General features: G+C 45.4%; 1 protein-coding gene across 1 annotated transcript in view; it reads left to right on the forward strand.

The window, feature by feature from the left end:
- Positions 1-11,392: 11,392 nt before the first annotated feature.
- LOC147677585 (chymotrypsinogen 2-like) overlaps positions 11,393-27,728 on the forward strand; it is a 36,021-nt gene continuing 19,685 nt past the window's right edge. Inside the window, exons 1-3 of the mRNA XM_086945244.1 lie at positions 11,393-11,525; positions 17,360-17,463; positions 20,965-21,044. Coding sequence (XP_086801370.1) covers positions 11,474-11,525; positions 17,360-17,463; positions 20,965-21,044 — 236 coding nt within the window. The 5' untranslated portion in view covers positions 11,393-11,473. The remainder of the gene's footprint in view (positions 11,526-17,359; positions 17,464-20,964; positions 21,045-27,728) is intronic.

Consider the following 27,728-nt stretch of genomic DNA (forward strand, 5'->3'; position numbering starts at 1 on the left):
AACTAGAAGAAGAATGCTCTATGGTTCAGTTAGATCCACTTAAAAAGGCCCAGTACTTCTTCCTGAGGGAAAATTGAGTGACTCTAAAAACGAATCTTTCTTTCCTGGAATGTGGCAGGAGTTTGAATGAAGTTAGATGGCCCAGATTGGGGTAATTTTATAGACTCTCTCAACATGTGTTTGTTGCAGGAGACACAGGCGGTAAATCCAGAGTGTAGACTTTTTATAAGCCAGCACATCTCGTTGCTAGTGGGACAGGTAGGCCCTCAGGTGGCCTCCTTATCTGGACATGTACCTCTCTAAATTTGAAAATGAACCCAGTTGACATTGACTTTCATGACATCTTGAGGATTAAACTTTTTTGGGCAGATTTAATTCCATATTATAAATATAATTGAGGACCAAGGGGTGGTTTGCGAATCAATGACGATTGACTAATTTATTGACCATTGGAACAGATTCGCAACTCACAATAGGCTGATTGTTGCTGGGGACGTCAGTGTAACTTTTGAGTCTTTGAATGTAGGCTGGACTTTGGCCTTTGACAAAGAGGATGAGTTGTGAGAAATTCCACAAATTGAGATGAGCCCAGTAAAAGGAGGGACAATCCTTGCTCACCAAGTTTTGTTTCTTACTGCCACGTTTGGTCGGAGAGCCTGTAATTGACGTAGCTTATCTGACCGAAAAGGAGCCAACACCTTTTACCGAGCAGAATTGTTTATATTATGGTAGCTTTGATTACTTGGTCTGATCTTAAGGTCATAAGAGTGGTAGATAGATCCAGTAGCAATCAAAATGCCCTCCATGGCTCTTTAAATATTTTTATGGAGCCTTCTAAAAATATCCCCACCTCGAGAACCCAAGAGTTAACACACACTTAACGATGGGAGGAGACTAAAGCGGCCTAAAGTAGTATTACAACAGGGACCACATGATTACAGAGTTGATGAAGTCTATTCAGGTCTTAAAAAATTTGCTGTCCAGCGCCTATGACCTAAAGGCTGTTGCTGAGGCATACCACGCCCTTTTTGAAATATTGGGTGGGTGCCTTGTGTCAAGACCCAGTACCAGAGCGAAGTCCCTTAAATCATCTTGCACCTGGTATAATAAAGAGTGTGGCAGGGTCAATGAAGAAGGGAAGGCCTTGAAAAAAGGTGATATTCCATCTATTAGAAAATGTAGGAATTCCAATAAATCTACTCTGGAAAAGGCATAGAGGGAGGGGGAATATAGCTTTGGGGAGGATTTATATGAGACTTGGAGAATAGGGATTGTAAGAGGCTCTGGAAACTAAAAGCAAATAAAGGGTCAAAGCCTAGTGGTAGACTCATTGTTTGCATTAAAGTGAAACATGGCATAATCTTCAGGCAAGCTTCAGACAGCAAATTAGCGCTATCAACCAGGTTTTTAGGCTGTAAGTGGTTTATTGGAAAACAGTGGTACTGGAAAAGGCCCACCTATACCTGGTCTTTATTGATCTGAAAACTGCTTTTCATCTGTACTCCGTCCTAAAATGTGTGATGTGTTGCGAGATATGGGTTTACCACTTGATCTTTTAGATGTTATTATCCGCCTCCACTATGAAACTTGTGCACAGGTTCGATGGAGTCCAAAGGGAGAAGTCATAGACAAAAAATTATATTTCATTATACCTGAATGGGATTGTATTACTGATGCATCTAAAATGGCAGGCAGGAGTATTTCTGTTTGCCGACGATACACTCCTAATTTCTAAGACGTCTCAAGGGCTGCAGACAGATAGATTTGCTGAGTCCTGCAAACAAAGAGGACTAATGATCAATATTGCGAAATCTAAGTTTATGACGATCAACCTGCCCAAATCAATTACAGGAATGGAATGGAATTGAATATACACTTATATTGCGCATGGTTACCCGTAGGCATCCCAGCGCATTAGAATAACTAGAACGCCAAACCACTCAAGGGAAAAGGAAGGTCTTCAGCTGTTTCCTGAATTGTAAATAGTTGGATTCAAAACAAATCGATTCAGGGAGTTGATTCCAGAGTCTTGCTGCGTGAAGTGCAAATCTGCGTCCGCCAGAGCGGGCCCGGCAAAACCTCGGAACTCTCAGCAACATTTTGTGATTGGATCTAAGAGTCCGTAATACCGGAAGGCGTTGAAACATCGGGAGAAGAAGCGATGGATCTGTTTGATTAGAAGGTGTACCCTTAGAAACGGTCTGCGTTTTTAATTATTTGGGTATTATGCTGATGAAAAATATGTCTTGCATGAACCAGATCAGAAAGGGTACTCGTAGCTTGTCTCACCATGCAGCAGCCATTCTTATACCCTTAAGATCCACCAGAACTAAATGGGTCTCACCGGTCCTAAAGGTCCTAAAGGTTTAACAGACTAACACCTGTTTGCTCCAGTGCTCATGAGTCCCTTGCTCATGTTATGTTCTTTTGTCCTGGGTATATCCAGCCAAGGAAAAAATGGATACTTCCACTATATAGGCTGTTGGGGTGCAGACAGTATAGAGTGTCTCTTAGGTTGTTGAGCACTGGAACCAATTAAGTTATGTTGTGTGCAGTGGCAAAAAATATGTAGGATGGAGTTGGGCTAAACAGGCAAGAGCTACAGGCCACTGTTGGGTATAATATGAATGAGCAAGGGTGAGCGAGGCCAAATTGTAGCGGACTCTGAGGTTTTCTTGCCCAATAACAATGGAGATTTATGAAATATTGTGCAATACGGGTGAGGGTTTTGGCAACCATTTCAGAAAGATGAAGTTTTGTGCGATAGTGATGATGGCTTCATGACAAATTGCTAAGGACCAGTTAGTTGTGGCAAAACCTTGGAGGAGTCTTACTGTCTTGGTTTTATTCTATAGATTTTACTTAGGCTGGAAATAATGATGCTCTGATAAATTTTAAATTGTTTAGAAAAATATATATTTTACTTATTTAAAGATGTATGTGTACTTTTACAGTCATTTTATGTGTACCGAATGAAGGAAGTGAAATGGAAATGAAATGTATTTTTGATATTTTCTCCTTTGAAAGTTTGAGTCTTCACCACCATTCTTTTGCCTCTTTTTCCCTCTGTTTGAGCCCATATACAAATGAGAATAATTTCACCAAACTCCGGTGTGTATATGAGATGGAGCTACAAATTACTTTGATTGTGGAATCAGAGTCACACACTGCCTCGATACAAGTATGCTTAAAAGGGTTTCTCTGTCAGGATGGACTTCTCCATTGCAGTCGCGCTCAACGCCAGCACATTGCAGTTGCTCCGTCTCACCTCTTCTGAGCATCTGAGTCCCACCTACAATGTGAACACCAGCTTTCTACAATATTGTTCTACAGCACTATTGCTCCAGTCAATCGCGGCCCTTCTTAATAGGCTCCTATGGTCTCCCCAAAGCTCAATGGATCCCCTGTGTACCTTACTCCTCTTGCAAGGTATAACTATCCTCACCAGAGACCATGATCGCGTTCAGGGTCTTGACGGGACTTTGCTGCTACCTTGGCTACATTGTATTCCTGTGGTGCAGTCAGAGGACGGAGGCTTCCCAGAAGACCAAAGAATTTTCTTGGACAAGTTCTCCAAAGTGAACACCACAGCTCACACTTTAATACTTCAACTTCTCTGACACCCTGAGGACCCATGTTGTGTTCAGAGCTTCTAAACAAGGATGTTGTGTGCAGTGGCGGTCAGACTTGCGGGTGACGAATCATGCCGGCCACATCTCTAGGGTGGGCAATCTGGACTGTACAGCCGAAGATGGATAGTGCCATCTTGAAAAGTCCCAAAAGTGGTGGATTCTGGGTAGAAAAGTATTTTACACCCACCAGATGTAGTCACTTCAGGTGCATATTAGCCGCAGGGCTAGTAGAACCTTGGCTACTAGCATTCACACCTTTAAACACCCCTAAATCCCTGATTTAAGGGGCACCCCTGACACCAGGACTCCAGATCTGCTCTGTAGTAGAAAAGGACAAAGAAGAGACCCGTGTCAGCACAAGGCAGGACTCTACAAAGAAGAGGCACGAAGTACTGCACCCATGGCAGCCCCCTGCACCTATTAGACTATGACTTGTCTTGGACCAGAGACCAGTTCCGAAAGGAAGGGAAATCCCTCCGCGACCCAAAGACTTCAACAGCACTCCCTAGGAGAAGAGGTAAAGTCACCTGCTGTTGGCAGACACAAACAGCACTTCCAAGATCCAAAGAAAGTCTGTCCAGCGACCTCTGTCAAGAACCAGCTCAAAGTAACTGGCCAGTGCCTTCTGGGAAGCGTAGTCCTGATCCCCAGTGAGTCTCAGCCCTCTACAGCCTTCCCAAGACTTGTGGATGAAAATTTCCTACATCAGTGCAATTGAATGGCCAAGGTTTGTTAATGGTCTTGCTGACTACTGACTACTTCACGCACCACTCCAAGAAGCTCTGTCAACCTTCTCCTTCTGTGTTGTAGTTCCCAAGTACTTGCATTCCAAACTTGTCTGCGTTGGCACGCCTGGTAAAGTTAGCTCCTGCAGACCCATTCAGCAACAAGATGCTTAAGCTAGGCCGAGCTGCTCCGCCTGGTGATTCCTGGTCCAGGGGCCCCTCCAAGCTTCACCTCCAAGGGGCCCCCATGAATTCGGCCTGCAAGTATAGTTTTTCTAAGCACTCCTTTTTCAGCAACTGCAGCTCCCATTCAGCTAAATACCTTCTTCACCCGGACTCCCTGGGCAAGGTCAAATTGTACTGATTGTCGAAGCTTGGTCTGGGACCCGCAAGACCTTTACTCCAAGTGGGCTCCATGGAACTCATCCCGCAAGTGGCCAAGTGTCATCTTGTGTTTATCCCTTTGAACATAATAATAAAGTTTAACAGCTTTGCAAAGTTTTGATTCTATTATCGCTGTAAATTCCATAACTCTGGTTATACGAACTGTACATACTTCATTCTGGTGTCTAAAAGTATGTTAATAAAAGTCTACATTTTTTTAAATTGGTGTTGGATTGTCTTTGAGTTGTGTCAATTACTTATTGTCAATATTGGTACTGTAATATTCTTTACATGTGCTTCTCTAAGTAAGCCTGTCTGCTCTTTGCCACTCTACCAGGAGTGAGAGAAGAATTACTAGTGTGAATCCAAGGTCCACTTTTGAGTATTGTGTTAATATTACATGGTAAGGCCCCCCAGTCATATCACATAATTTACAGCCTGATTCATGAAGTAAAATTGCGCCCGCAATCGCTGCGAAAATGCAAATGCGGGCGCAATTTCCGTAATCGGCATTCAACATCAAAATAGCGAATTCGCAAAGACATATTTGCGAATTCGCTAATATATTCGCAGAATCCCGGCAGGTGAGCATTAGCGAATCGGAAATAGCGACACACCACGGATTCTGTGAAAATAATAGCGAATTCGCAATATAATCGCAATCGGTATTCAAGAAAAATCGCTATTAGCGAAAAAACCCAAAATCGCTATTTGCACCGCGCAAAATAAGGACAACTCAAAGCAGGTGGTAACCATGAAAGCCATGCAAAAAAAACATTCAAAAAACCGTTGTCCTATCACCAACAGGTACTGGCCTGACCAATCACACATAAGGACCATCATCATCAGCAGCATTAGCAGTCCCACAATGCCAGGAATGTACATGGTGGTGAGGCGTCGAAGGCTAGAGCGATTAGCACGGAGGAGACGCAGAATCCAGGACAGGATATTCCGCCAGCGGGTCACCTTGCTGGGCCAAACCAGAGAGCAGATATATGCTAAATACAGGCTGAATGGGGAAATGATAATGCAGCTAATACAGGACCTTGACCCCCTGATGCAGCACCCAACAAGCCGTACCAATGCTGTGCCTACACATGTGCAGGTATTGTGCAGCCTGCACCTCCTGGCCTCCGGGAGTTTCCAGGGGATAGTAGCGGCTGCTGGGGGGATATCCCAGCCCACCATGTCACGCTGCCTCCACACTTTTGTTGACGCCATGCTCACCCAGCTACACCGTCACATCAAATTCCCCGCCAGCCAACATGAATTGGACATGACCAAGCTACAATTCTACAATGTAGCCCATTTTCCACATGTGCTCGGATGCATAGACTGTACCCACGTCGCCATCTGCCCACCAGCTGGCATGGAGTATATGTTCCGCAATAGAAAGTCCTAACACTCCCTCAACATCCAGATGGTCTGCAATGCTAAGACATACATCACTGACATTGTTGCACAGTACCCAGGGAGTACCCATGACTCCTTCATTTTCCCGCACAGCGGCCTCCACACACGACTGGTCAGGGGAGAGTTTGGGGAAGGACACCTACTTGGTAAGTACACTTTGTTGGAAATGTCACATTGCTAAGATGTAACAGCGCAGCACAGGCAATCACCATCTGCTCCTCTCATTCAGGTGACAGTGGCTACGCCCTCCGTGAATACCTCCTGAACCCATACCTCAACCCTGCTACACCCCAGCAACGGCGCTACAATATTGCACACATACGGACAAGGAATTGCATAGAAAGGCCATTTGGCCTGCTCAAGAGCAGGTTCCGCATACTGCACAAGACAGGTGGGGCCATGTATTACAGTCCTGAAAAGTGCTGCCGCATTGTGGCTGTCTGCGCAATACTACATAACATTGCAACCAAGCGCCGGATACCTGTTGACATCTCTGGCAGTGAATCTGAGGGGGACAACCGGCCACCTGCACATGCGCGCCATGCACATGGGGAGAACCCAGCAGAAGGGCACAGACGTCGCAACCACATCACAGTGAACAGTTTCTAGTACAACCACTTCCATCACCCCACAAATCAACAATGCATGCAAAATGTAATGATGACACAACGCTAATGTGTGTAGCAAAATAAATGTATTTGTTCAATTCACAAAAATAAAAATAAGGTTCCAGTCCAAATAACTACAACAAACAGTATTACGCCATACTGCTGTGCATCACTACATGGCAGGCTTAACCTCAGCCTGTGCCATTGATATTCTGAAGTTCTCAGGAGCGCCTAGTGCGCGTTGCGCCATAGCGCCTCTGAGGGGCATCCTCCTCCGGGGCTTCAGGCAATGGCGTGGGCCTGGTGCTGTGGGTGTGTGGTGGGACCTGGGAGGCAGATTGAGAGCTGACGCTGGACGCCCCCTCACTCGCATCATCACCCCCCACAACAGATGGAATAGCTGGAGGGTGAAGTGCAATGACGGCCGTGGTGAGGTGCTCCAGCACCCTAGTCATGTCCTCGCTGCACTGTATTATTTGGTGCTGCTGGGTCAGGGAGCGCCGCGCCAACAGAGAAGTAGCATTTGCTGCTACATAACTTGCCCTGCTGTAAGTGGCCAGCCGGGTCATAAGTCTGCGGTGGCGCCGGCGTGCTCCACTGCGCTGTCTCGACATGGCAGCGGTGTTGGCCTCCATGGCTGCAGCCATGCGGGCCATTCCCTCACCCACACCGGCCATGGCTGCAGTCATGTTGTCCAATCGTTCTCCCACACCTGCCATGGCTGCCCTCATGCCGTCCATGTGGCCTGCAACAGTGGCCACATTGCGCCCTATCATGTGCAGCTGCAGCTGTATAGCTCCTTGCTGCTGTGCCTGGCGCTGGTGAATCCGAAGCATGCGTCTCTCGACGCTGAGCCGCGCCAGTCCCTGATCATTTGCCCGCCTGCTAGCTGGAGTGGAATGCTGGCATGACCTGCCACGCCTGCCCTGCTGGCCTGAGTGTGTGGCTGGCCGCTGTGTGGAAACTGGCGCAGCCCCGGATGTAGAGGCGACAGCTGCTGGGGGTATGACCGCAGGTGTTGCAGGTGCGCCAGATGCAGGGGGTGTGACTGCTGGTGTGGCTGGTGTAGAAGATGCAGGGGGCACAGTGGTGACTGCCCTGGCTGCGGCTCTAGGAGGAGCAGCGGTAGCAGGAGGCACAATGGTGGCTGGCCTGCCAGCGGCTGTGGGTGCTGCACCAGTCGCAGGGGGGACACTGCAGGTGGTTCTTGCTGCTGGTGTTGATGCAGCGGCAGGGGCTGGTGCCTGGGTTGGTGGTGGCACCTCCTCCTCCTGGACCCCCTCATCGATTTGCAGCCTTTCGCTGTCGCTGCTATCGCCACCTGTGGGGGTAAGTGGTGGATCATTAGTTGCATGTATCTGGCAGATGTGCAGTTGCTACATGCATGCTGGGTGACATTCCCTGAATGGCAGTGGCTTTGTGTGCTTTGGGACCTGTCTGGCTGCATTGTGGTACTACAACATTGTGGCCAGACTACATCTCCCACAATGCTTCAGGACATTCCTTGATGTGCAACTATGGCATGCCTATGGGACATTGGGGGAGCCTATTTGGTCATGGACATCCATAGGGGGCAGGGTCGCAGTCGCATGCCACTTACCTTGGGTGTCTTGGGTGGTGCGGGATGAGTCCAGTCTTGTAAATCGACACAGGCCTCCTTCTCCAGGGTGTCCTCCACCTGGTCCTCCATGGCAGTATTGGGTGGTACAGTTGGTCCTCCTCCTCCAGTGCCCGAGGACTCCCCAAGGCGCGCCGCCACCTTCTCCTTGGCACGCCTCGGAGGTCGTACCAGCGCTTCTTTAATTCCTCGAGGGACCTGTCCGCCACTCCCACGGAGTTCACAGTCGAGGCTATCCCCTGCCAAATCCTGCGCTTCTCCTGTTCAGGGACCCTCCTAGAATCTGTGCCAAACAGTCTGTCATGGTTTGCCACCACCCCCTCTATGAGGTGTTCAAGCTCCTGCTCCGAGAATTTTATTTTTCTTTTGCGCCCAGACGAGCTGCTGGTGCCAGGTGCAGGTTCCTCAGCCATTGTACCAGGGTTGTGGTTCTGTGGTTTTCTCCTCAATAGCTGCAGCTCTCCAAATTGCTCCCTCTCTGTCAGCCTCACTGTAGAGAATGGTGGTGGGAACCGGCAGCTTCCTGGTTGTGATGTCATCAATGGGCTCGAAATGCGACTTCCCGTTTTCCCGATCTCGCGAGTTTGCGATCTCGCAAAAAGCGATATCGCAAATAGCGATATCGCTATTTGCGAGCTCGCAGTCCAGGCGCGGGTAGCCGGAAATAGCGATTATTCTGCGATTATCGGTCATCGCTAACGGAATTTGCGATCGCGTGCTAATCGCTTTTTTTAATCGCAATTCTTCATGAATTCGGATTTGCGATTTCTGAATAGCGATTCGCTTTTTTCGCTATTACAGAATCGCAAATGCCGATTTTCATGAATATGGCGGCTAGCCACCGTGCTACAAAGAGCGACACAAAACCTTGAGAAATCTAGCCCTCGGTTTTGTGTCACACTCGGGTTACCTTGCGAGGCACAAGGGTGTAGGAAAACTTTGGTAAATATGCCCCTTAAATTTAGAAGTATAACTGGGAAAAAAAATTCTGTTGTTTGGTAACACCCAGGTGCTTCCAGCATTTGGAAAGGCAGCTTCTGTGTTTTGTTTAAGCCAAATTATAATTTTGCCAGATGGGCAACATACAGATTGTGCGCTTTCTATATAACATTTCTGAAATGTTGCAAGATGTTTAAAAATGGCAAATATACATTTTTTGCTAGCAGCTCCAAATCACTGTAAGGTGGAGGGTCCGATTTATAGATCCACTTGTGCTCAATCTTTAAGTTCTGAATCTTTGGCTGCCTGTTTGGTCACTCTCTGACCACCAGTGTCTTCTTACTTCTCAGTCACAAGGTGGGCTTTCTCATTCTCATGACAGATGCATCATATTTATTCACATCAAACCACTGTTATAGTGCAGTTATGGTTACAAAACAAAACCTAACATCTATTGACATGTCCTAGACATTGTTAGCCTTGCAGTCCATAACTAGCCCAACAGCTATCCAAACCATATCTTGGACACCCTGTACACTTATGGCTCCTTCAATTTTATATTTAGGAAGTGGGGACCAAGCCCTGTGTCATTAACGGCAGCTACAACAGAATTTTCTGTGTTGCAGCCAGCCAATCAGAGGCTTCGGGCCGGTGAACTCAGTTTTATCAGTGGCATAATAGCACCTCGGGTGCGGGGGGCCCCCAGGACTGTGCACGGTTGGTGGGGTCCCTGGCTTGAAAGCTCCTGAATGGGTCCGGAGTGTGGGACGCCCTCTTCATGAACTTTGCAGGGGTCCCCTTCAAGTTTCATTATGCCACTGAGTTTTATACTGGTGGATCTGATTTAACAACAGACAAAAAAGGACCTGTGTCCAATGAAAATCCAATTATCTTTTGAATTTGGGTCTGCAAATGGTACAGATTGCTCTAACTTCATAATACTTTGGGGCATATGTACAAGGAAATGATGGAGCATGGGGCTGCGATAAATTTGGTAGCGCTGCACTCCAAAATGTCCAAAATGCAGGGATGTGCCTTATTTACAAGTGGTGCACCCCTGTGTTTTCCCAAGCACTGATGCTAAAATTAGCTGCCTAGCGCCAACGCAGGCACCCTTGCACCATAGATCAAGGGTGCCTGCATTGCAGAGAATGATTGTTTATGTGCAGGAAGGGACACATTGCTGCGCATAAACAAACAATCAATTGCAATGTGTTACTTCTATTTGTGCTGCAGAATGCAGCAAACATAGAAAAAGCAAAAACGAGGTGAAATAAAAGTTTTTCTGCCTCAGATTTACACATCCTTGTAAATTTGGGGCAGCGCCAAAAAGTAATGGGTGTTGTAGTGAAACGCCCACAACAACACCCAATGCACGTCCCTTTCACGCAGATATCTGAATTAAAGGGTACCATATTTACAAAGTTTAACACCACTTTATGAATATGGGGCAGGGCATTGCCCCACAGGAACGTTTTTCAAAGTGATGTTCCTGTGGCACAATTCCCTTGTAAATACGCCCCTTTAAGCCCACCTCATGCATTTTTGTAATGCTAATTTCTCAAAAACTACTGAATGGATTTAGACCAAACCAAGCAAAGGCATTTCCATGAGTACATTTTATTGACAAATTTGGTGTAATTCCAGTCAGCCAATTGAATGTAGCGAAATTTCCTATGGGAGAACAATGAGAAATGTGACTTTTATGACCTCCTTCCCCTTTTAATCTCTACCCCTCCCACTTGACGGATGTGCACGAAATTTACAGTGCTGAACCAAATTGGATTCACTTTTTAAAAGAAAGTTTCATGCAGATTTGTTGAATGGCACCAAAGTTATTAAGAAATCATAAACAGGTTTCCAATAGAATCTCTGACCTAACCGTAGCCACATCCTACCATCGTCTGTGTAACTAATGTTTCCTAACATTGCTGTTAAACATTTTCCTGGAAATGCACGTTCTTTAAACAAGCTCTTGCTATCTGCCCAAGGTTTCCCGATAAGAGACTGCAGGCCCCCTTCTCACACCTTTTCCACAACCTTGATCTGTTAAGACAGCTAAAAATGGAGCTCTTCGTGGATTGGCCAATTGAAGGTATAAAAGGAGCTGAGGATCCTTGATCAATGCTCAATTGATACTGACCCCAAAGAAACATGGCATTTCTGTGGCTCCTGTCCTGTGTCGCCCTCTTTGGGGCTGCATATGGTAAGTTCCACTGACTTTCCTTGAAAGGGAAAGCTCCACCTAGAAGGTATGGGTATTCTTGTAGTGGCAGTGCTTTCACCAGCAGGCACATTGCCTGTGAGATTCTGATCAGACAGTGCTTGTTACCATGAGATGCTCTTCGCCATCAGGCTAGTATGAGGTGGGAAACATCCTTTACAACGCAACTTTTACCACGCAGTGCTGTTACAACGCAGGTTTTACTACGCATACCACTACAACGCATTACACAGAGGGGCGCTCTAGGATAAGGAATACGTTTAATTTACTATCCAACACCTTCCCTAGTGTCCACGGGGACTGGAGTTGGAATAGTAAATTAAACTTTTCACTATCCAGCCCCCCAAAGTGTAATGCGTTGTAATGGTATGCGTGGTAAAACCTGCGTTGTAACAGCATGCGTGGTAAAAGCATGTGTTGTAACGTCATACAACCGTATGAGGTATCTGTAGGGAGGATCACAGACAGACATTCTGCTTTCAGACCTTGTAGTGATTCCCTTCTTGACACTAGCACTGTCTGGCTGGTGAGCTCATCCAATCAATGTGCTGCTTCCTGCTCATATTTTCAGTCAAGCGCTAGCTGCTGAATGAATGCCTTGCCTTTTGTGAATCGACGTGTATTGATGATGGGAGCCCTCAAAGAATCATGAAGGCAAATTATATTGCGTGGTGGAGGAGCATTAAAACTAGATTTCATTCATTCGCTTCATCGTTGCGTGGTTATGAACGGTGTGTGAGATTTGCGTAATTACTTTTTGTCTGATTCCACAAAATATCTGACACATGATGTAACATTATGCAAAATGCAAGTCTGGCATTTGTGTGCTTTTTTTTAACAAGGAGTGCATCCTCCTGTCCAAAACTGACGTGAGGGCCACTTTGCGCTACAAAAAAAGCGAAAAAACAAAAGGATAGTGAACAACTGTTCTGTCAATTCGTGTAGTTCCCGAGGTCCCTCAATAGGATATTTTTGATCCAAGTAAATCTCAATTATGCCGTGTGGTATAATGGCAGAATTTCATGCAAAAAGTGTAACTTTGGAATGGTGAAAATTACATACATAATGGTAGCGTAATTGAAATATCGCCCAGGCATGTGGTTATCATGACAAGTGGTGCAGCGAATAGTGACTACGTAGTCATCCTGGGGCATAGTTATCAAAACCTCGCACAAAGCAGTGCAGCATGAAACCTTTATGCGTGCATTGCGCGACAGGGAGAGGGCAGGAAGGTGCCATATTTAATGTTAATTTTAAGGCTACTTTTAAAGCGCACGATTACCTAGAGGTGTCTTGGCGCTGGCTCTGCTGAACAGGATAGGAAAAATTACTGATTACAGAAAAGCCAGGGGCCTTATTTATGAAGGCCTTGCATCAGTTTTGCGCCGCCGGTGCGTCACTTTTTGTGACGCACCAGCGGTGTAAAAAATGTGCCTCGTTGCGCCATATTTAAAAAGTGACGCCTCTAGGTAGATGCGTCACTTTTTAAACCCCTGCGCCACATTATACCTTCGTCAGGTATAATGTATGCAGAGGGGGCGTTCCCTCGCAAAAAGCCTCGTAATAGTGACGCAGTGAAATCTAGGAGATTTCACTGCGTCACTTTTAGGACGCTGTTGCGTCAAAATCTTGCGCCTGCCTCACAGCAGGCGTAAGACTGACGCAAGCCCTTTCACATGGAGCTTTCCCCATGTGAAAGGACGCATTGCTGGAGTTGCGCCACTTTTGTGACACACTCCAGCAATGCGTCACTTTTGCGCTTACAGATACGTCAGAAATACTGACGTATCTGTAAGTCCTTGCGACATGATGCGTCATACATTAAATATGACGCATCATTGGTGTCGCAAGGAGTGCGCAGTGAAAAGTGACGCATCGCTGTTTTCACGCAGCGATGCGTCACTTTTCATAAATGAGGCCCCAGGTTTTTAACGCTTTCCTGAAAGATAACAGTCTGGGCAGGGATTTATTGTGAATTGCTTGGAGGTTCCAAGCATTGGCTGTACATGTGACAAAGCTTCTTCTGTCCCAAGTACAAGTTCGAACCTTGGGACTGTAGGATTTGTAGCCCCCAATTCTTTATTCACATAAATCGACACACAGCCAGAGCCATGGCCGCCTGCCTGTGAAGCTGGTGCTGGAGCTTTGTAAACTATGGAGTCTGATTAGGGAGACGAGTGGAGAGCCCAGGTTTCCTGCAGGGCAATGACGTCTGTTTTCTTTAGCTCGTTGATGGGAGCCTTCTTGGCTTCAGAGTTGATTAAACCTCTTATGGGGTGAATACCTTGGTACCAGTGTGACGCGCTGCACTCTTCCAGTAACAATGCTTAAGGGTGGTCCATTACCAGTGGTACGGGTGGTTACCTGAGCAGTGGGCTTGAAAGTGTCAGTATCTGTCACTGTGTGCAAGCCTGCTCGAAGACCAGAGTGTAGATCAGGCGCGGCCCATGCAGGTAAGAGCGGTAGGTTGGCGGGTGCTGTGGGAGGAGAAGTTTCTCACCATTGTCAGTTTTTCTAATGCATGCGTATTGGTTCTAGTATCTGGCTATGACTGGGCATAACGTTTTCTTTTTCCTTTCCACTGCGGAGAAAGACTATTTATGAGGTGCGCAATACAACACTGTGTGCCTAGAGAGATATCATTTGGGGGAGAGCTTGCTCACTGGCAAAGTGTTTATTTTGCCAAGTCACACTTTGCTTCTGCATGATTGTCTTTCATGATGAACAAAGTTTATTTTTTCCTTTGGATGGTTTCTGCTGCAACTTATGGAGTGCTTTTATAGTGTCCGCAAGTTTATTTCTGCTCAAAAGTGTCGCTACTGTGGTGATGCAGCGACTTAGATGTGGTTGGTCTGGTAAAATTCTTCATTGTTGGTCTAGATAAACTTCAAGATTTTTACAGGAGAAACTATTTTTGGTGGTTTGGCTATGTTTGTATGGCTGCATGTTCTCTTTTACGCATGGTTGTACATTTCATGGTACGCTGCTTCATTTGACCATACATATCCCTTACTCTTGGGATTGTGTTATGGGCCGGAGTGGCCCATTTTCTTTGGTTAGTCTAGGTACTCTTACATGAGAGTGGTCTTAATGTTTTAGTGGGTGGCGGTCACCCATCCCTAGGTTTGTAGTTATACACCTTTCCTGGAGGGATTGTCATATGGGTGAAATTGGCCTGAATTTGCATTGCACGTTACATTCCCTTACATGAGGGATGGGAATGGGTTTTAGTCCTATTTTTAGGCACCACATGACAAACCCTGACATGAGGGAATTCAATGAGTTGTAGTCCATTTCTATTATTTTCTGACCCTTAGAAGAGTGGTGGCTAAATGGGTGTCAGTCCCATTTACACAAGTTACAATAAAACCCCTTAAACAAGGGATGCCTTTATGGGTAATTGTCCCATTTCTGCAATGAATTGACCCTTGCATGAGGGGTGTCAAGATAGGTTTTAGTCCCATTTTCACATATACTTTTCAATTCCTTACATGAGGGATCTCTGTATGGGGTGCAGTACACCCATGTCTATTTTTTACCCTTTTGTGTCCCTAACATTAGGGATAGGGTTCTGGGGGTGCGTGTCACCCATGGCTACTCGTTACATGTCTTTGCCCTGTATTGAGATGTAAGGCGGGTGCTTCACACCCATGTCTGCTGTGTTTTCATGAGCCTGGATGTGTATCAGTTTATCATTTAGTGCTTTTCAGTACTTCCTGGTCAACTGGCTAGTTTCCTGTGACATTTTATATGACATTGTTTCTTCTTTTTAATATGTTTTATAATGGGGGAATGGGTGACAATTCTTGTGTATCTATTTAATCATCCTCGCTGCGATCTTTACTGTTCAGTTTCTCCAGAGATGTTTGGTTTTACCTTACATCCTAGGGTTCTGAACTATTTCTTCATGTGTACATTTTGGTGAACAGTTGTCCCCACTTAGTAACTTCCTTTTAGTTTCTGTTTCAAAGGGGGAGGATATGTTATATACTTCTTAGGCTCTCATGCATCTCCCCTGTTACTTTGGCTCCTAGCTGCTCAGCCAGTGTGAGTGTTCTGAGTGGAATGTTGGTGTGATGGAGAGGATTGGAATGTTTGGGTGCCTGTGTGGCGAGGTGTGACCGTTGAAGATGGGCTGAGCAGCAGGCAGGCTGCTCCTGGTGGGGCTGAAGCACATGATTACCATCCTGTATCTTAGACCAATAAAGAAACGACAAAGATACTCTTTGGCTACTAGTTGTTCATCACAACAAAATAGTAGCATCATAAGAAGCTGGCCGACTTGTGTTAGATTTAATAAATAGGGAACATGTGATGAAGCTAAATCTTGTTGTCGTAGTAAAGGCTGTTTGGAAGGGCTCGTCTAGTAGGGTCTGGGTCAGGTACAGACTGGAAGGTCCCTAACCTTAGGTCCTGAGAACGGCGAGGTGATGTCTGAAGCTAAGCAACCTTATCCCCTGTCATGGAACCTCATGAGAGCATATCCGTAACCATTAATGCTACAAGGAACAAATTCGCCCTAGCGCGGCCGTGTTCAGAAAGGCAGTCAATAGGCAAGCGCTCCAGCGCGGCCAACTGCCAAGGTTCACTGAAGCCGTTTGAATACAGTTTGACAAGCACCTGATCATGTGAAGATGGAGCGTATGTAGTCTCGTGATTGGTGCTGAAAGTGTTAGCTTCTCCCCAGATCTTCTGGGAGATGTTGTCCCTAAGACTCATAACCTCACCTATTCATTCATAACCCGTGCTGTGTCTATGTATAACCTGTATTCTACGTATGGTCATGAAAGTTTCCTACTGCTAGCCATTAGGCCAGTCCTATCACCAGGAAGTAGGGATGGTTTACATGGCGGATTACCAGCACCTAAGCTTTTCCAGCCCAAGTGGTTAGAGGCGCCCCTTTAGGAGTGAGTATCGAGGGGTGGGTCGGACAGCACCTCTGCCAATTGGAATGGTAGGGGGCAGATTTACAAGCCCCTTGCGCCACGTTTACGCCGCTGTTGCGTCACGCAAGGCGGCGTAAACGTGGCGCATCCCTATGAGGCATTTACAACATGACGCATCTATGGAGATGCGTCACGGTGTAAGGCCCTGCGCCACATGAAACCTGCGTCAGGTTTGATGTAGGCGTTCCGGTGCAGGGGGGGCATTCCGTCGCAGGAACACCCCTGAAAAGTGACTCTGTGAAATCTACAAGATTTCACTGAGTCACTTTCCCAACTCTGATGCGTCAAAACCCTGCGCCTGCTTGAAGCAGGTGTAAGGCTTGACGCACCACTTTAAAGATAGGGCAAGTTGGAAAAGTGCTGGAGTTGCGTGCCGCACGCAACACAACTTCAGCACTGCGCCGACTTTACGCCCAAGATGCGACACGCATCTGTTCATTCCTGCGCCTTGGTGCGCCGCATTGTAAATGCGGCGCATCATGGGTGGCGCAAGGATGAACTTGCATGCCGTATCTTTCCTGGCGCATCTCTGCCGATTTGCAGAGATGCGTCAGGCAACGTAAATCTCTTCACAGTGGGCATGTCTGCACCAGCACCAGTCCAGAGGGCTGATCCAGGAGGCATGATGGGGTTGTTTAGCATCATTGAACAAGGCTGCCCCAGGGCAAAATGCACCTTTGTCCAGTGTCACTGGGCAGGCCTTTCAGTATGGTAAGCAGTGTCCATTAAATGCATTGTGGAGTTAGGGCAGACGCTGCATCCCTTCTGAGCCCACAGAGGGTTTCTTTTCTCCTGCATGTACCGCTGCAAGTGTTTGTCATGCATGAAGGCTGCAGCGGATGTCACAGATGTCTTACTTGCTTTTCTCAGGCTGCGGTGTTCCCGCCATCAAGCCTGTGCTCTCCGGCTATGCCAGGATTGTGAACGGTGAGGAGGCCGTGCCCGGATCCTGGCCCTGGCAGGTGTCACTGCAGGTGAGAAGCCGACTTTTTGTCTTGTCTGTGAATCACTAAAGTTTGGCGATGGACCCCTTAGTTACCAGGGCGTAGCTTGGTCAATAAGAGCTTCAGATTTTAGAACAATCATATAATGTGAAAATGCATTTTACGACAAGCAGGGAGCATGGGAGGGGCTGAAAGGACAGTGGAAAGAAAGAGGATTGCAGATTGGAATGAGTCCTAAGTAAGAGAAACCAGAATATTTTGTAAAATAAACATTTTTGAAGACTTCCAAAACAGAGAGAGGGATAGAGTGTGTGCATTTTTCTCTGTGTATATTCCTGGTGAAATCCAACAGACATCTCACCATACCTGACTGAAAGCACCCATACCCGAATATTTACCAGAAAATACATTTATTAGAGGGTGGAACACCCCAACCGCACCCCAAGCCACACCCCTGCTTGGGACAGCCCTCTGATAGGCGTACATAGGCATTTGTTGAATTGCCCCATCTGAGGGTGCAAAAATTACCTTCTGAGAGGAGCGAGACAAAAACTCATTCAGTGTGCTTCAACTGGTAAAAGCAAATGGAAACTGACATTTGACTAATTATTATTACATTGTTCACACGTGTTGCTAGCAGAGGGGTCGCATTGCACGGAGCCCATTGTTAGCAGCCTTGGGGCAAATTTAGCATAGTGGTGTGATGCCCTTGCGCCACACAATGGGGTGCAAGAGTGACGTAACTACTAAGTAAGATTTATCAAGCCAAACAAGGCCACCTTGCCCGGCCCGGAGTGGCCTGATGATTCCAGAGTAATGTAATGTAGCGCAACTCAGTGTGTGTTATTCGTCCCCAGGGAGGCGTTCCATGGGTGGAGCGTGGGGCTTCCTACACATCTGCTCATGGATTCTGAAGCATTTTCAGATTTGCCATTAATGCTAGACCTGGGAAAGTGTCAAAATGCTGTGCCTCCCCAAGTGAGGCGTAACAATGAGAAATATCTTTACTTCTACTAATTCTTTCCTCTTTCTATGACATAGAAAGAGGAAAATGCCTCAGAGGATTGTTTTGTGCAGAAAGGTGTCCCTTCCTGCACAAAAACAATGCTGTCTGCAACGAAGGAACCCTTGCACCATAGGGTCCCTGTGTTGGCACAAGGCAGCACATTGTGCACCAGCACAAGGAAAGGACAGGAATGCATAGTATGATGTTAAATATGGCGCATTCCTGCCCTTTCCCTTTCACACATCGCCGCAAGGTGACTTGCTGGGCTGCATGAAATATTGATAAAGGTGCCCCGAAGTGTTGTGTTGGAGAAATCAGGGAAAACTTGATGAAATAGTCTAAAACAGATGAGACAAGAAGAATGTCCTGAAATGTCCCCCATGAGGAAACTCCCAGAGGGATGATTATTTCAGGTTTTGTGTCGCCCTGAGCCACAAAGGGCAGTGAAAAACCTACAATGAGGTTTATTAGGCCATGCAAGGCCACCCTGCGTGGCTTGGTAAATCTAGTGTAACGCAAGGCAGCGCAAGTCACTGCCTTGCGGTACAATGCGTGGTGAGGGCATTACATGGGTAGAGCATGGGTGTTCCCAAGCATCTAACAATGTATTCTGGCGAATTCCCAGATTTACTAAGAGTGATAGAACTGGGAATGCGTCAGAACTGTAGACTTTCCCCCAAACGGCCCAATGGGGGGGGGGGGATATCCTTATTTCTCCTTGTTGTTTCCTCTTCGTATTCTGCAGCACACATAGCAAGAGGAAAAGGCCTCTGAGGATTGTTTATGTTCAGGAAGAGGTGCCTTCCTGCACAAAAGCAATCCTGCGTCCAACGGAGGTACCCTTGCACCATGGTGCAAGGGTGTCTGTGTTGGCACTAGGCAGCACATAGTGCAACAACGTAGGGAAAAGGCAGGAATGTTCCATACAGTGTTAAGTACGGCACATTCCTGCTCTTTCCCTATCCTGCAGTGAAGCAAGGAGAGTTGCTGCCCTGCATGATTTGTTAAGAAATATGACCCCCCCTCAGTGTGTGGATGATATTAGACATGTTACTTCCGAAGATGAAACCCTGCTTTGATGTCTGTCTTTAGAAGTAACATATGAGCCGACCGCAGAACTCACATCTCAGTTTTCCCTGAAAACCTTTAAATGGGGTAACACTGCTCTAAGTGGTAATGGAGCGATGTGGTGGAGGCGTATCTTCGGACACTCAGGGGCAGACTTACCAAATTTTTACGCAACGCAGCTCAGTAGGTAAAAAAGTTGTGCTGGTTTGCGCGAGAAGAAGAGAGCAGGAGAGTACCATATTTACAGAAATATGGCACCCTCCTACCCTCTCCCTAGCTCTGGTGTTGAAATTAGCTGCCGTGCACCACAATCACCCCTTTGCACCATAGTGCAAGGGTACCTGCGTGAATACTGTGCTCAGACTAACTTTAAACTATTTCCCACGTTGTATGTGTGCTTTACAGTGCAGCACACATGCGGAGTCAGAAAGGGAAGGAGAAGTGAAAGCATTGCTCCTTCTACTTTTTTAAGAAAATAGGGCTTAGCGTCATAACGCTTGGGTGGTTGCATGGGGATGCCCATGCACCACCCATGGAATGCCCCCTTGGTGCTAAGTAATGCAAAGCAGCGCATAGTGCTGCTTTGCGTCACTTTCAAGTGATTTTCCAGCGATAAACAGGTTTAACCGTGGAAGGTAATAGGTAAAAAAGATTTTTCTCCAATTTGCATCACTTTTGTGATGCAAACATTGCTTTAAATCTTATTAGAACATTGGAATGTTGGGAGCTCCATTGAAAACAATGGAGTGCTCTGGGTTATAATGGCTGGTATAAGCCTGGAGCTTCAACATTCCAATGTTTCTTTGTTCACAGCTCCCATAAGGCTGTGTTCTTTTTTGTTAGAATATTCTGTCCTCTAGTGGCAGAATGTTCTAATAGCCTTATAGCCCTTCATAGCTGGGCTATACCAGCTATTAAAGTTCCTCTCCCTTGTTAAAGGCCCTCGCCTTCGGCTCGGGCCTTTAACGCTGGAGAGGGCCTTTAATAGTTGGTATAGCCCTCTGCGGCGGGCTATAAGGCTATAGTAAATAGACCCCTCAGACTCTAAGAATGCTAAAACACCTTTCACTCAATGACTTCTTATGTGCGCACAGAAAAAAGAAAAGTGTTGAGAGTTGATACAGAGCTTAACATAGGAGAGTGGAGAGTACAGAAAACTGAAAACTTCTGGTCTCTCTCTTCACCATAACTAACAAAGTCCCACTAACAGTCAGATTTATAAGAGGGCAGTCTGCGTGTTGTAGGCGAGTCTGTTCTAATATTCTGCTATGACCCTCAGAAGGTGTAATATTCAGTGTAGAAATTTGGGGGTTTGCAGTGCTATACGAGAAAATGCATGCACTGTACAAGTTCTCTAAGGCACCCTACACTGTGGTAACAACACCACTGAGTCAAGGTGAGCAACTGGCATCGTCAATCATTGAGATCTGTAGCTAACAATCCCTTCTATTTTTCAGGACAGCACTGGATTCCACTTCTGCGGTGGCTCTCTTGTTAACGAGAATTGGGTGGTGACTGCAGCCCACTGCAACGTCAGGTATTATATGATGTGATTGTAAGGTTTCACCTGTAAGGCACTTGTGCCATTCATCGAGCACGTACTGCATTCTATGCTTACTTTAAGGGGCTTCGTCAGCCACCTTCAACCAGTGGGTATTTTTTGCCTTGAGACCGTGGACACTTGCTATGCAACATAGTCAATCACATCTTGGCTCAGCCACCAGAGTATATTGATGGGGTCATTTTAATATTGGCTGGTCAGTCCTTCAGCTGCACTGGAAATTATGAAAGACTAGTTTAAGTCTGTTAGCAGCCCAGTAGAATGGGGGAGTAAAAGGTGATAAAGGAGTCTGAAAAATAGATGCTGCAGAAAAGAAGCATGGCAATGCCAATGGGTCTAGCTTAAGAAAAAAGGTGCTTTTTATGTCACTGATAGGTTTAAGCGCTCAATAAGTCATCATAGATGGATAATGTCAGTCACCTTGTCCATCATGCATCCATTCATCTGTCGGCTGGCTCATTAATGTATTCAACCTCTGAAGCAATCATTATAAATCACACACAAACTTAACATTACAATATAATCATGCTGTTATTAAAAGAGGTGGGCATATGCTTGGAATACCTCATCTAAAACAGCAGTAGGTGCCCAGCTTGCAGTGGTACTGTACACAGCCTATTTTTGGTATTAAAGTACCAGCATGGCCGCCACATTCAAAACCAACATGCTGGCCATCTTGGAATGATAAACGAATGATACCCTATGGACAGCAGTATTCCATAACGGCTGCCTGGTTTAGAGGAAGTAGCAACATGGATGAAATGAATGACAAAAAACGGTTCATTAACACTGCCCGGGGAGCTGTAGCATCCACTTAAGAAAATGTTACATGAAAAGAGAGATGAAAACAAATTCGAGGGGAACAATAGAAGGAACAAAATAAAAAATAGAGAACTGGCGAACCAGCCCTGACATAAAAAACGCTGATTTTCAAGAAAATTTGCACACGTGATCAGAAAATGCCGTCATTCACAGGGTAAGATAGCAAATGACTAATATGGACTGAAACATTACCACATGTGTGTTAAAAAATTGCCCTTTCTGAAGAGTCACCCCAAACTTTTTGCCTTCCTCCTCCACTTTTTGCTGAATTTGCTTTTGCTGGTCTTAAGGCTCTGAGCACTTTACCACTGCTAACTAGTGCTAATATGCATGTGCTCTCTCTAAACGTAGTAATTTTGGCTTATACCTAATTGGCATATTTAATTTACTTATAAGTCCATAGTATTGGGGCAATACATGTGCCAGGGGCCTGTAATGCTACTAGTGGACCTGTGGCACTGATTGTGTCACACACTTAAGTAGCCCTTTAAACATACCTCAGGCCTGCCATTGCAGAGCCTGTGTGTGCAGTTTAAACTTCCATTTTGACCTGGCAAAATAAACCTTTTGCCAGGTCAAAATCTTCCTTTTAAATACATATAAGTCACCCCTAGGGTATTTCTGAACAATCCAGAGGGCATGGTGCAATGTATTTAAAAAGCAGGACATGTACTTTTAAGTTTTACATGTCCTGGTAGTGAAAAACTCTTGAATTCATTTTTCATTATTGCAAGACCTCTCTCTATCATAAGATAACATTGGGATTAACGTATTATATTTTAAAAGTGTAATTCCCAATTTGAAAGAGATAAACCCTTCCAGTCTGTTGTCTTTGATATCATAATTTAAAATTCAAAATAATGTTGAAGTCAGATTTTAAACTGCAATTCTGAAAATGCCACATTTAGAATTTTTTATAAGAGAAAGGGGTTGGACACTTAATGACAACTATAGTAGGCCTCTTAACAATATAATGTAAGCAAAAGATCTAGCTCCCTGATGTGTGTACTGGCTCAACAAAAAAACACCAATACGTTCATGGTCATTAGCCCTTGTGATTTATTCACATATTCTTCATAAATCACTTAAGTGAATAGCAATATTTTCTAGACAAGTCTTCAGAAGGGCAAACTTTTTTTGAACGTAAAAACTTGCACACAAATACTGTTAGACACATTTCATGAACAGAACATGACTTTCTTTTTTCTGTGGGAAATTCCTCAAGTTTATGTGCATTGCAGATTCAAAATTAACAAAGAAAGTGTTAAAAAAGGAGTATGCTGTATTAAGTTCCTGGTTGCTTTGTCTTTTGACAAATAGATATCTTCTTTTTCGTCCCCATGATGGAGGACCCAATTTCAAAGCAGTAAGAACTTTCTCCCAGAAGTATCACATAAGGACAGCCATTACGCTTTAGTCTTAGCAGTTTTTATCTTTAGTGTTTTAGTTTGATGCCTTGCTAACCAATGTATGCACTAAGCACCTTTCCTTCAGCATTTGGCCCACAATGATTTTTTAAACTAATGATAAAGAAGAATTGCATCAGGACAGCTATGTTTTACACTTTGTAGTTTTTACTCCTTGTGTTCTTGATGATTTGCTAACCAATTCAAGCACTAAGCAGCTTTCCTTGAGTATTTGACCTATTATGATTTTTCATTTGTAAGCCTATTATGTGATTCCTGCCCTCTGTATGACGACAGGGTACTCATGTTAAGCACTACGCAATTTTTTGGCATTAACAAAGCTATTATGTAGCATGTCTGCTGATTCTTCTGATTCTCCGATTTAGTCTTGCACTTGTTGTGTGAAGAATCTTGCTTGTTTTATATTGTAAATTCATTATTAATCCTTTTAATCTGGTACTTGTTTAGGGGATTAGGAGTGTTACATTTGTATAACAAATGAAGGCTAACTGTACAAATATATGTAAAGATGGATTTTATGGCACAATGTTTTAACTTTTGATCTCTTGAGTAAATTGTGAGCTTTAATAAACTGAACAATAATGTTTTTTATGGTTATGTATTGCTCCAAGACAGCCACCCACAATGGAAGCATAAGTGTGTCTCAGTGGGCCGTCTCTGACAGGATGGGAGGAAGGAGCTAGGTACAGCCTCAGTTACACTCAAATAGTCTGTGTCCAGTCCACACACAAAGGGCTTCATACCTTCTTTAGTGAGTCTGTTGCCAGGGCAGATAGGGAAGCCTATGTGCACTTCAAAGGCATGTCTTTGGAGTCTCCCCCACTTCAAAGGCACCACTTGGTATAAGTACTGGACCTCAGACATCACCAATTCAGTACACTTCTGGCCCTGTGGATACTCTGCCTGGAAGAAGGACTACTGCACTGCTGAAGGACTGCCACTCTGCTGGACTACTACTCTGCTGGACTCCTGCTTTGCTGTGCCGGCCAGCTGGTCTGCTGCCCTCCTGCCTGGGTGAAAAGGATTGGAACTGCATCACTCGACCCCAGAATCCAGAGTGACTCCAAGCGCTAGAGGCTGGCCTTCTGATCTGAAGCCTCAGGAACATACAAGGCTTCCAACCCCTGTACCTGGACTCTGACATCTGTGAGTCTACCCTGCCTAGTGGTGCCTCCCCAGACCTAGACCCTTGGAAGCAGGCCTATGGTGCTTGCCAGTGGAACTGATGCATCTTATCTGCTGAGTGATACATCCACGAGCAGAACCAACGCAACTTCTCGGCTGAGTGGCGCATTCCCGAGCAGAACTGATGCATTGTAGCTGCTGCGTGGATTGAACCCATCGCAAAAGACTTGCATCACCGCTGCAACCCACATCTTGAGACCATCACATCATCTTTGGAAGGGCTGCTGCACAACGTTGTTCCCAGGGCAAGCTTCTTGAATCCATCGTCGGCAGCAGCTTTGATGAAGATGATGAAACTTTGCATCCCAGATTCACCGCTCATCAGAACGGACGCAGCCCCTCAGCTGCGCCTTTCATCCTTGACACCAGACTTCACATCACAAGCCCCATCAACAGGATCCTTGACTTTGACACATCAAGACCTCGCACCACAGCCTCATCGCATCTCAGAACCAACTCATCGCCTCGGCAACGCATGGCCTACGTGGATCCACACAACCCTCCGAGATCAAGATTTAAGTTACTTTGTTCAGCAGGCCTAACTGCAACAAAGGTAAGTAGGAAATCTCAGCTGGTGATTATTCTCTCATCTACGTTCTAACTACCAGCGGTGGTGCCGGGTCTGTCCGGTCAGGTCCCTTGTGGCAGTTGTGCTCACTCATGGTGTTGTGATGGCTGCAGCTGTTATACCGTGCCTCCCTCTGTACCTTCGCCACATGAGGTTCTTGGTCCACTTTTCGGAGTACTGATATATACTTATATTTTGTGATGCCATATCCATACTACGACGATATGCACCCCATAAACATCGGTTGAGACATGCAATTTGGGTAATCCTAGTCTTGCTTCGTCCTGAAGAGGCCGCAATTTTGATGCCGAAACGCATCGCCCTTACAATCTAGGACCAGAACCATTGATTACTTTATTAGTCATGAGACAAAGACAATTACCCAGACTGGGCGAAGACCACATAATTTTTGTTTCAACAAATTATCTGTAGAAATGCACTAGACTGTCTTACAAGGAATATATACTGGTACCTAGAGACGGTGTTTTCTTTTGTGCCCTCAAATAAGGGCTGGCTCACCGTCTTTTGTGGATACCTTTTTCACCTTGTACATTCTATGTTTTGTAAATAGTTTTGTGCGTATATATTTTTTATTGATTGTGAGCCACAATGTTGCATATGTCCTATATTTTTTGAGATTATATGATATAATACATTTTGAAAAAGAGTGTTAGTCTAAATTCTGTACATCCCTAGATTCAGTTCAGCAATTCTTGTTAGTGCCTATTTCAAATTAGAACCCCCCCCACCTTTTTGTTTTTGCTGAAAGAAATTGAACACTTACAGTAGGCGGGTTACCACGCCATCAGCCACAAAGACAAAGGGAGCTAAGATAATCACTGTATATAGCTGTACCACTAGAAACACCCCCTCTCTTTTTTAATTTTTTTCAAAGCAAGCAGGTCAGAGCTACTGGCTTTCCCATAATGTTTCCCAATAATATGGTCAAATCGATAGAATCTGGCATACCTGTTCGCAGTGAATCTATAAAGCCTACAGCCATTAACATTGGCGTGACACCATAACCAACAGAGACCTATCCAAGTGAACATAAACTAGCAACCATCATGAGTACAGTTATAAAATTACAAATATGTAGAAAAATACAGTTTGCCAGGCAATATAAATCCCCTTTCAATAGGGCCTAGCAAGAATCATCACAGTGAAAAACCTCAAGGCTTGTTAGAACGGGTGGTCAACATGAAAAATTCCAGACTATTGTGGTAATCTGGGAGTTTTCAATTAACAATACAAGCACTCTTTTTAGTGGAAGCACACAACTTCTGGCCAATCAAATCAAGTACTCAGGGTAGCCAAAATGTGGGGAAAGTCTAATCCCTTCTCCGAGTAGATCTCAAAGATATTTTTGGTTGATAACATGGGGTAACCTTCAGCTGTGCTGTCAAGCCAGACCTAAAAATGTTGGGGCCTCATTTATGAAAAGTGACGCATCGCTGCGTGAAAACAGCGATGCATCACTTTTCACTGCGCACTCCTTGCGACATTCCTGATGCGTCATATTTAATGTATGACGCATCATGTCGCAAGGAGTTACAGATACGTCAGTATTTCTGACGTATCTGTAAGCGCAAAAGTGACGCATTGCTGGAGTGTGTCACAAAAGTGACGCAACTACAGCAATGCATCCTTTCACATGGGGAAAGCCCCATGTGAAAGGGCTTGCGTCAGTCTTACGCCTGCTGTAAGGCAGGCGCAAGATTTTGACGCAACAGGGTCCTAAAAGTGACGCAGCGAAATCTCATAGATTTCACACCGTCACTATTACGAGGCTTTTTGCGGGGGAACGCCCACTCTGCATACATTATACCTGACGCTGGTATAATGTGGCGCAGGGGTTTAAAAAGTGACGCATCTACCTAGATGCGTCACTTTTTAAATATGGCGCAACAAGGCGCATATTTTACACCGCTGGTGCGTCACAAAAAGTGACGCACCGGCGGCGCAAAACTGACGCAAGGCCTTCATAAATATGGCCCTTGCTTTCTTTCCTGCTGCCATGTTGCAGGTGTTTTTGCCATTGCTTGCTCCCAAGTGTTACTGTACGCTCACCAATGGTTGTAGAAATTGTGGCCATCGTTCAATAGAATACTACATACTCATCGGTTTATTGTTACAAAATGGCCACCATAATTATGATCAGTCAGCAAGCAGCTCAGCAACCCAGACCAAGTGAGTACTGACAAAAAGCATCTGAAAATGCATGCAAAAGAAAAAATAAATCCCTTTTTCTGTTGCATCAATTTTTTAGACGCTATCTGCGCTCACTCCCCAGTACACAAACTAACATTGGCTGGACTAATAGCACGGTGTACAAACGTCATACCTAAGGATGCTGCTAAGGCTTTGTATTATGTGAATGCTGTTTACTCACTTACCCCAGATAACCAGCTGACCAGCTTCACCCACTTATCAAGTTCAGGAGCACCCATATCCGTAGGGTGCCTTGCTAGGGTCTCCCAACACACAGGACTGGCCAACGCCTCCCAGGGAGCATCTCCTGGTGATTGTTGAACGTCTTCCAGGTGTTTTAATAGGATGTGGCACTGTGGCTAAGAGTGTATTCAAAATCACCCATCTCAGCTACAATGACTGTTCATAACTATGCAGCCCACTGCAAGGTCAACCAGCCAGGGCACA

Source organism: Lissotriton vulgaris, chromosome 12 (assembly GCF_964263255.1).
Source record: "Lissotriton vulgaris chromosome 12, aLisVul1.2, whole genome shotgun sequence".
NCBI lineage: Eukaryota > Metazoa > Chordata > Amphibia > Caudata > Salamandridae > Lissotriton > Lissotriton vulgaris.